The sequence below is a fragment of the Amblyomma maculatum genome, unplaced genomic scaffold (assembly GCF_055883805.1).
Source record: "Amblyomma maculatum isolate TAMU_Amacu unplaced genomic scaffold, ASM5588380v1 scaffold_13, whole genome shotgun sequence".
NCBI classification, from domain to species: Eukaryota; Metazoa; Arthropoda; class Arachnida; order Ixodida; family Ixodidae; genus Amblyomma; species Amblyomma maculatum.
In genome coordinates this window covers 30372294-30383277 of record NW_028146738.1, presented here as the reverse complement: position 1 = coordinate 30383277, position 10984 = coordinate 30372294, and the positions used below count along the sequence as shown (strand labels likewise).

The 10984-nt window shown below is 43.9% G+C and overlaps 1 protein-coding gene across 1 annotated transcript in view; it reads right to left on the bottom strand.

Moving 5' to 3' along the window:
- Positions 1-875: 875 nt before the first annotated feature.
- DCTN4-p62 (dynactin subunit 4) overlaps positions 876-10984 on the bottom strand; it is a 102904-nt gene continuing 92795 nt past the window's right edge. Inside the window, exon 14 of the mRNA XM_084586076.1 lies at positions 876-9563. Coding sequence (XP_084442202.1) covers positions 9426-9563 — 138 coding nt within the window. The 3' untranslated portion in view covers positions 876-9425. The remainder of the gene's footprint in view (positions 9564-10984) is intronic.

Genomic DNA, 10984 nt, shown 5'->3' with positions numbered 1-10984 from the left:
ATGGAGAGGCGTCTGTGTGTTATGTGATGTGTATGTTAAAGGTCCTCAGGTGGTTGAAATTACTCCGCAGCTCTCTTCTGGGTGTTTCCAGGTAAGATAGAACAAAGCATGGTCGATCGGCCATTTATATTCAAAAATTTTACATATTGTTGCATGATGACTGGAAAGAAACCTGCAAAGTTAGGTGGCTGAAAAATGTCTGACTAAAAATATGCACGTTTTTATTTGTATTCAGTTAATTTTCACTTTACTGAGTAGTTTAGATGCTTTTATAAATTTCTCCGAATTGGCCCAGGAAACAAAATTTTACCTACTTTGCAGGTCTTCATCCGAAAACATTTATGGCAGAGCAACAATTATTCCATAATATGTTGTCAGCATACTTGTCTGTCAAGCTGTTAAGCCTCATATACAATGTTTCAATACAGATATGACCCCTGATTTCAGGAAAACAGCAATGATAATTTCTGAGGACAATTAAAAACACATTTTTTATATTCTTTTTAACTTTGTCCACATATTCTACTCTACTTCAGCTTTCAAAATCATTAAATATGTATTGCATAATTTTGTTGCACAATTACGGCCACCCCAGCAGGCCTTTACACAAGGCACAGAGTACCATGCAGGTCTGAAGATTCTACATTTATGAATCGCCTACAATCTAAATTTTGGCATAATATAGCAACAAGGAGAAATATATTTACACAAGAGGATGAAAGATATACATCGTGAGAGACAGCCAAAGGCCAGGTCGCGAGTATGAGCCATTAAAGGTTTTCGCCTTAATACTCTACAGATGAACACCCTCACCTCTATGTTGGTATGGCCAGTAAATAAACAATGACAATTAAACAGAACATACTACACACATACCTGTTATGATAGCTTGTCTTTATAGTTTAGCATTACATACTACAGTACTAATCAGTATCTCCCACATCATAGGTGAACTCCTTAGAGCATGGGCTTTATTTTACTTCGAACCACAGCAGCACACTCAGCTTTTTTGTTGATACGAGGTTTTATAATGCCAAAAGGATGCATGCACATATTTATGTAGTCGTGGTCAAACGTTTCCAGCCCACACAGCGTGCTTTTGAGTCGCATGTTGAGTGCTCACAGTAAAAGATTGGCACAAGGTTTTTCCCCTTGCTTAGAAATTAACTTTGTGGGTGCCTTGAGTTCTCCTGTTCAATAGCTGTAAAGTTAAAATGCGCCTCCAGTTGACTTTCACTTCAGGCAGTGAAAGCAGCCTTTTAGTCTACAAGTGTGAGACTGCGATGAATAGGATGCAGGTAACCCAATATATTTTGTCAAATAAGACCACCTATGGGCACCAGCAGCACATACCTCCACCATCACAAAATGGCGCAGGAAAAAGAAACGACGAGCACTGCACACCGTAGCGAGCTGCCACAGTTCCATCCTGCATTTAGCCAAAGTTGCGATAAGGGCCTTCAGCCAATGCTAAATTATGACCAAGACTGGCTGCTCCTTTCAAACAAGCGTGCAAGGACAATGCACTGTAAGCATAGTGCATTGTCTCAACCAAAAACAGCTGTTTCACACAAATATTTCTTGGTTACTGAAGCTGTCCATGCATGAATACCAGCCAGAAAGTGTCGCTTATGCTGGCGTCTCTCTACGCCGGCTATAGAAAGTGTCGCTTATGCTGGCGTCTCTCTACGCCGGCTATAGCACTGGATTTCAACTCTTTGGCAGAGAAAAGTAAACAAGAGTAAAAGGACAAGAAGCACTGATAACCTCACCCGGACAAGATTGCACTGAGCTCATTTCTGGCTTCACAAAATGTGACGTGATGTGGCATAAGGGCCGCTCTAATCTTTCCTTTCTCTACACTGCACGCATATACACATCCAAAGAAGAGGTTAGCAGTAGAGAGTAGTATTATCATACTAGCTACACGCTCGGTGGAGCTATATCGTACGAGTTGGTGCAAATCTTAAATACACCCAGAAAATACATCCAACACTTTCACAGCTTATAAAACACAAATGAAAATTGTGCCCTAAACGTAAACAAAAAGGAGATAACGTTATGGACAAAATTTCAATACCTAGCTTAATTTTTTCAAGAGATGACTAGAGTGGCATGTTTAAAAGTATGATCTTTCTCTCTTTGCCTCTGATTTGTAAAAAATTAAGTTAACTTTAAAATCTACTTGCATCCATTTCCTCCTGCACTTAAAAATTACGGCCAATTTGGATAAATAATGAAATGTGAAGTAGGTGCGTAGCACTGCTATCCCTGCTATACTTTTTCATTGCTTGCAATCGCGTAGCCCATTATCCTAGAGTTTCTACTGCAAGTTTGTTCCTCTTCGGTGCTGAATCCATTTCGTGGTGACGCTCAGTGTCTTAAGCAGTTTCCTGAACACACTGCACGTTTCCCCATTCTTTGTGCTTCTAGATTCTTACATCGTTTAGCTGCAATATCAGAACCTGTAGATTTACGATTCCGATGGCTTCGTAACCATTGTACTTCAGCACGTCGAGCACGGTGAACCTGCGCCGCAGTGCCAGATGGCCCGGCTTTATCCATTGCGATGCGAAGCAAACGCGCAGTGCTGCCGCATCCTCAGCTTTCCTTACACCACCTTCAGAAATGAGTGAAAACAGGCACAATGCCTGCTTTACAATGCACTGCTCTGCGTCCGAAAGGTCTGGAGTGGGATCATAGAGGGAGAAAAAGAGGAGAGGGAAACGCGCTTGAAGACGAGCACCAGTTAAGGCGCGGAGGTGAGCACAAGCTGCTTCACGATGCGTCGAGCAGCTCGGGCCAAGATTCAGGTAGCACCATGCATAAACGTCTGCTGTCCGTGAAGGCTGAGGAGCGACTGATGCGAGAGGAGAGATGCCGAAGTTGCGGACGCGCGAGCGACACACGACTGCTCACTCTGCAGTAACACACGCTTGTACAACGCTGCCCAGTGACGGCCGCCATGCCTGCAACAGACACGCCCCTTTCTCACTAGGTGCTTTTATGCGGCCTCTCTGCCCCTCAGTGTTAAGTCGCATGATGCGGGCGTCGCCATTCTCCCTTCCTCCTCTTCAAGTTCACGGAGAGACGGATGGACAGAATGAACAAAGAGAGAGAGCAGCTTCTGTTGCAGTTGGGCGGCCGCTCCGCCTCCTCAATGCTGAACCGCGTGATGCGCGCTTCGCCACCTTCTCTTTCTCCACTTCAAGTTCACGAAAAGAGAAAGAGTGAGCGGCTTCGGACATGCATCAGCGAAATTCGTGATTGCGGCCAGTAGTGGTACTCACTAAAACAAAACATTGCCACAAATGTCGTGAAAGTGTTAACAAATATGGCCACCTTAGAGCTTCTGAAAGTGCACATGAATTCAATATGGCGTTGGAACTGGTAAGCATAGTAAAAGTGCTCCTAAAAAACATGGCATGCTAGGTGCATCAAAACAGATGTTGAATGAAAACAAATGGGATAGGTTTTCGTTAAAAGAATGTAAACAAAGTATTTATTTCGCTGTGCATGAAGCGGGCTGAAGACAGAGAATGAAACCAGATCATGTTATTCTACTTGAAGATGGCACTGGTCATTCTTTTACACTACCCCTCACAGTATCCAATAGTGGCTGCCACTTCATTTTTGCTTTCGATCCTACTTCTAGCACCCTTAAGGTGCAAAGCAGTGTAACCGCATCACTTCTCTAGCTCCATGCTTAGCATATCTGTTACCCACTCCACAAGCAGGCACACTATGCACATTTCTGCACCCTTCCGTAAGCCATAATCAATGCATGCAGTGCTGATATCTGGCCACCTCTATGCCGCAATAACGCATGCTGCGACGGTGTTGAAAATGTGGCTCCAGCTCTGGTCAACTGGCGCAGTTTCTACATACACGCCTTTGACTGTGGGAGACAGCATGCGGCATGTGAAACGTGTGATGGTGCCCTGCTTCATCCACACCGGCAAAAACGTGCTCCCAAATGAAAGCTTCCCCGCAGCTCTCTACAATGATGCATGAAAGCCATCTTGAGGAATACATCTCAAAGGATGTATGCTTTCTTTCTTGACAGTGCCACATGGTCACTCCGCGAGTGCCATTATGCGGGCTCACAGTTCGTCCTACAAGGACAATGAAAGGCTAGAAAACTAAGGCTGCGAAACGCACAGAACGGTCGGCACTCCACCACTGATCTCCTCAATGAAAACATTTAGCAAGTTTCACCAACACCAATGATATCAATGATCAGAAATACTGTATAGCTCTTCCTCTCCACCCTAAACTCAACACACGCAGACACACAAGAAAAACAACAGGTCACGATCACCCCACCATACACCATCCACCCGCGTCACTTGGCCATGTCCAGTGAAAGGGCACACACACAAGGTCCTTTTGACAATGGGGAGACTGCGGCTACAAACAAGCAGTAAGATGTCACCCTAAACAGTTGCAACAAACTATTTTTTAAATCTGATAAACTATAGGGTCTACACAGCCTTCTTAAATATGATTCGAATAGACACAAAGGCCACCTATACACATCTGTGACATTAGGATTTGACCATAAATACCTTTTCGAGGTCCCTTTAAAATGGACACGTGAAAAATTTTCTTTTTACACTCAATGGCCTCTCAATGCTTGGCTTATCCAAGAATTTATCTTAACAGTTAACCTTAATGAGAATCTGCTATACTGCCAATGTCACACGTACTGTATAAACCGAAATATAGGTCGAGATTTTTTCTTGAAAAAAGCTAGCTGAAGTTGTCCCTCGTCTTACATAGCGGTCTTTAGCAGAATTTGAGGCATAGTCTGGCAACGGACAGCCAAAGCTGTATCAACCAACGTTTGAATTTTTTGTCCCTGGCGTATTTGTCTTCACGTGCACTCTTTCATTCGAGTTACAATATAGTATATAATGCCTCTTTAGCAATTAATAGCGGCAGGTAGAGGCAGTTTACACTGGTTTTCCAGAAAAAGTCGGTGTTTGCCGAAACAGACGGCAACATGGCTGCTCTCTCAGTGACAGTTCGGCGTTTCAGAAGAGCGTGCGGTGCGTGGACAAGATCAGCTATACGCATGCAACCTTTCAAGAAATGCTATAAAAGCAACACGCTTGATAAAATTTTTTCACACATTGTGGGATGTGGCAAGCGGCAGAGCCATCTTCCAACGATGCTGCTGAAAGTTTGAAGAGTGTAGCTACAGTGATGCAGGAACACAGCCAATATTCTAAATATATGTGCGCCTTCACTTTTTCCTTATTATTTTTCTTTTTCTTTTCACTTCACGGGGATAGGCCTATATTTTCACTGTATTTATATACGGTTTATACAGTACATGAGAACACATCGCTCCTTTAGAATGTCTTCTCACAACTGCCAAATTTCAAGTGGTTCCCACCTGCAGTTTTGAATTACAGTTGAACCACAATGCCATACAGTGCGTCACTAGGGATATGGACAGAAGAGTGAAGGAAGCAGTAGATATCTTGATCCTTTTCAGCATGCTTATACGCAAGGATAGAAGCTTTGGAAGGGATGGACCAAAAAGCCCTGCTAATACATGCTTAGAAAGCCCCAAATGTACTGATGGCTGCGAGAAACTAAATGCTGCCGTAGCCAAAGCAAGCATGTCAGAGGCAATGTAGAGAAGCAGACAGACCTAGGTGACATTGTCTTGGCTTGTTGGCTGCGCGCTGCGCCCATTCATTGGACGATCCTAAGTGATGCAGGCCGGACACAGCAAGGCGGTGTGCCGTCAGGACTTGTTCTCATTTTTTCTCGTACCGACATGTGCCGAGTTGGGGGAGGAAGAGGACGTTTTATTTTCAATTGCCAATATGACCAGTGCTAATGAAACTAGCTTAAAATTGTTTGATTTGCAGAAAGGACTGATGGCATACCTACTGCTCGTGCTTGTTTTCTTGTTTCAGTAAACAGCTTTTCATGGGCCTTTTAACTCATAGAAACGGATCACAGTTTCATCACTAAGCTCCGCCACGACAAGCAACTAAAATTGGTGCTCTACCAACTTTGCAAAGTCAGCCCCGAAGGGCATCTCCTCCAAGGCGATGGCGAACACATGGAGGTGCATACCTGCCAACTTGGCAAGATCAAAAATTGCGAGATTTTTATTTGCACCAAAAGGGGGGATGGTAGGCTGCATTTAAAGTTTCAGTGTTCCGAGGGGGTGCACCGGCTTGCACACCGCTGCCAGCTAGGAACAACCATGCCATCGTCAGTCAAAACTGGCAGTGCACAGCTTTTTATGTGGCCAGCCACAGCTACTTTGGCTTGGGTTAAACTAGTCTTGATCAGCTGCTCAAGCTACTTTTGCCGATGATGCTAGTGTAGCCATCGATGGCAATGCTGGTCATAATGATGCGGCTGCAGATTTCTCAGTGTGACTTCACAAAAATGATTTTTGCACTGGCAACGGCCACTCAGGAGATTTAGGACAGTGGTCATATAATCAGAATGTTCAGTAAAAGATCAGGAGTCTCCCAGGCGAATCGGAAGGGTTGGCAAGTACAGAGATGCTATTGGGAAGGGTAGTGTAACTTAGCTGGCTGCCCAAGGTCAGCACTGCGGACTGTGACAGCGATGGTAAAAAACTGAAGGACCAGCAGAAAACAATTTTTGTAAGTAAATTCACAAAGAAAAAAACATGGAAGAGTTCATTACAGGAGCAAATAGTACTGAAACATTGGTAACAATAGCCAACTCTACTGTGGCTACTATTGCCTCTTGCTCTGCCTCTAGGAGGGAAGTTCGAAATTACACAAATTTTCCATATATTTTCGCGATCGTATTATCCAGACCCATGTGAAAATACGATCCTATTAGACGCGCAAAAATAGGGCATCAGGCAGGAACAAAAAAAAATAGGACGAAAAACATAATAAGCAAGATCGTATCAATGACATTTCACTGTATTAGCTGGACACTGACAAAAACCACAGGCACATTTAAGGTGATGGTAAGAGATGGCCTACCACAACGGGCCAGAGTACTTCTAGTGAGCATGAGGTAATAGGCTCAGTCTTTCATGGTGGCTGCATTTCACAGGTTATATGGAGATATTTTTACACATTGTGATTCTGCAGCACACTAGAGGACTCAAAGAAATCTCATTACTATGAACATCACATTAACAAATTTTTCAAATTAACAAACTTTTTGAAAATTCCCAACTAATTTTCAATGTAAAAATATTTCAGAACTAAGAATTTCAATACAGCGCATATTTTATAATAACGTACATAATTTATTTTTTCTCTGATTATCAAGGAAGATTCATTTTACGAATTAGGTTAAAATTAACAGTGCCGCAAGGCCACAACACTTGCACGAAACAGAAATCACTATTTGTGTGTGTACGCCGCGGGCTGTAGCTATCATCATCACCATATCTAGTGTCAATACCTAGCGCCACCACAAAGCTCTGGTTTAATAGGCCCCGCCGGGGTGGTGCAGTGGTAAGACGACCGACTACTGTGCCGGAGTACCTGGGTTCGAACCCGACCTCAGCGGCTGCATTTCGATGGAGCCGAAACGAAGAGGCGCCCATGTGCTGTGCGATGTCAGTGCACGATAAAAATCACCAGGTGGTCGAAATTACTCCGTAGCCCTCCACTACGGCTCCTCTTTCTCTCTTTCCACTTTCAGCCCACCTTCCCTTCCTTACGGCGCGGTTGCGGTGTCCACAGAAAACAAGTGACACTGTTACCGCGCCTTTCCCTTCCTATAAATCAATCTGGTTTAATAGGCAAAAGCCAGCAGGCCTAGCCAACTACCTTTTTTCTGTTTTTCTCTTCGTGTTGCGTGTCTTTCGCCGATCGAACCACGTTCATGCCATTCGCGCATTTGGTATGGACGAATTTTTGTTGTGGGTGATCTTAATGCAAAATTCGTGCAAGATCCGATGATTAATGCAGCCAGTGATGGCGCCAAGAAGATGATAAAGCAGTTTTCATTACAGGAAAAAGTAGCCATATTGCAAGAAATCGACGCAGGGAAAAAGTGAAACAGCCTCTGCAGACAGCTTCTCACTGCCCCATCGACTGTTGCGATCATTTTGAAAGACTGTCAAACCTCACAAAACAATGAAGATGAGGTCGTATCAAACTGTGTTCTACTGCACGGGAACAAAGTCCGCACTTTCATCGCTCAGTGCAGTGACATAAATGATGAGATGCTGCGTGAAGTGGGAGGTGTAGAGAATTTTTAATCGACCGTGTGTTCTGCATTTCTTCAAATAAAGCAGCTTTGAAGTCAGTGCAATATTTTCATTTAAGATTTTGCTTGCCTGCACACATGTCTACTGCCAAGGAATTTTTTTTTTTTAGTCGATATTTATTGCCTGGGGGATCAGTAGGGTATGAGATGAAGGATGAATGAATGATTAAATGAATGGAAAAGGGTTGGCTGATTTTTATGAAGTCCAGAGGTGAGCGATGATGAGGTCCCTACGTCCAAGTGACGTATGAGGCAGGATTGGTTGCTGATAGGCCAGCTATGCTCAGGTGCCAGATTCGTGTTGGCTTGAGTGCTGGGCAGTCCCACAGCAAGTGGTGGATGTCGGCCTCGACATCTTCGTTGTTACAGATCGGGTTTATAACTGCAAGTTTTAACTACAACAATATTTCAAAATAACGAACAATTTTAGACAGTCCCCTGTGATTCCTTATACCGAGATCCAATTGTAATAGGTAACCTAGAGCCTTCAACATCATCATGCCTTTGCAGCCTTGATATTTCAATTTTGCACAATATCTTTAAAATTTATAAATAATGAATAGAAGCTGAATGTAAAGCAGATAAAAGAGTCTTTATAGCCAGAAACAAAAAGAGGCAGGAAAGACACACAGCACCTTTGTAGGCTTATAAATAACATGCATGTGCAACCAAACTAAGATCACATTAGCAACACAGCCCACAAAGAACCCTTGTGCGCAAACACCTTCATGGGCACAGTGCTCTCCATCCTGATAAGAAAACGAGAAAAAACAAAGAAAATAATGAACCCACACACCCTCCCAAAGGACAAACATTTGCAAGCTTGCTGAGTAGACTGTTATGCAGGCACATATGAAACAAATCGCATGTGCCTTCTAACTGCTGGGCATGAGCTGAAATTTGCATATGACTGCATGGCCCCAATCTGCAATACTATGCATATAAATAGCAAGCACATCTCTCAAGTGGCCCCTAGCCAGAGACTACAAAGCCTTTTCCAACTGCCGAGAGAGTTGAGGCTGGGTGATGCAGCATTCCCGTCAGGCTTGGTGCCCAGCCAAATAACAAAATAATGGGCCTGCACACACCCAACTCTTTCTAGCAGGCTGAGAGGGCCCGATATGAAGCACTGTCCTAGCAAAGGCAACAGTCCAGCATAGTGAGGGAGTAGAAGCACACAAGGATTCCTAGGGGGGCGGCCTGTAGGAGCGGGTACCAAGGTTGACTACCACGGTGTGTGTCATCCACACCACTTGGGGCTCCCTGTGGTCAGCCTGTAGCTGCACAACCATGTTGGTGAAGTCATGTTTCAGTCGGAAGGCCACCTAAACAGCAACACAAGTAAAAGAGAGGACAGGCTGATCACAGCTCAGACAAGATTCGTATCACATCAGTTACATTTGTTTATAATGGTTGACAATTGACAGTCTAGTGTCTGAGTTCCACTCCTCTTCTGTTACTGGAGGCAGCCCGCAGCTCCCTAGATCTTGTACGCGCAACTCCCTCTTTCAACCTATGTTTAGCAAAGGATTTGAGAAACGCAGTTACTTTAAAAGAACTTGTGGCAAGGTTGCAGGCATCGATTAATATTCCTTAAGTCAGCAACCAAGCCAAAGCAAGGAAATAGGAGCAACAGACTTGAGCTGAAAGCATAGCTTACATAGGTGCCTAAATTCCAGCCGCACAACAGCTTACTGTAACACCATCTACACATGTCAGAGAATATTTCAGCTCGGCCGGTGCATCTAGAATCTTTATAATGACGCCAAAGAAACCACGTGCTAGGTCTCCAATGTCACTTCCCTATTTTAATGTTGGCTTTGTGCCCCCAATATACAAAACAAATGGGCATACTAAACTGAATGCAATCATTTTCATGCCTTGTATACATTTTCAATAACAAAGATTTTCATTCTGTCTGCAAGTGTGCAAATTGTTCAACCACATAATTCAATGACACGTCCACTACTTGTCAAGCATAAAAAGCACCGAGACATTGCATGGATGAACACAATACAACTTTTAAAGCGACAGCATGAAAGGCTCTGTGCTTCAGAAAATCTGATGTCAGTGTCAGCATTGTGAGCAAAATATCATGAGCATTCCTTCGGCAAGTGACATGGCCAGGCACTGATTGGCTGGCAGGTCATGCGACCTCGCAAGACTGCATGACATGGCCGAACTTGCAAGAGATGCTGGCTAGGATAGTTCCTTCAAGGTGGGAGGGCTCAATGAGAACTCGGGCATCATGAGGTAGACACGCTGTTCCTAGGCCACACAGATACGTTCGTACGACTTGGTCAGAGCAGCAAGCAGAGCTTTATATCCTTGTCGGGCAGTCTTTCACATAATTTGGTAGCTTAGCACTGTGTGCTTATAATAAGCATGTGCGACATAAAACAGGCACAAATTAAGGGATTAGTGACTGAGCGAGTAGCAAAGTGCGCATAGTACATGAGCAAGGATCTGTGGAGGGTGCCACAGATGGGAACCACGAAACTGTTGTATCATACCCTTAAAGGGGGAGCTCAAGTGTTCCATACATATTTAACGGTTCTTTATAACCTCATTTAGTGACTCGTTGAAGAAGACCACAAAGCTCTCTGGTGAACTAAGTTCCATTAACGAAAGCAGGAACAATTACATTTCAAACATTTCATCACTGGAAGCACTCCAGCCACCGTAACCAGCAACAGGTGAAACAGGACGCGCTCGAAGAAACTGGGGAACACTGTTATCATCATTT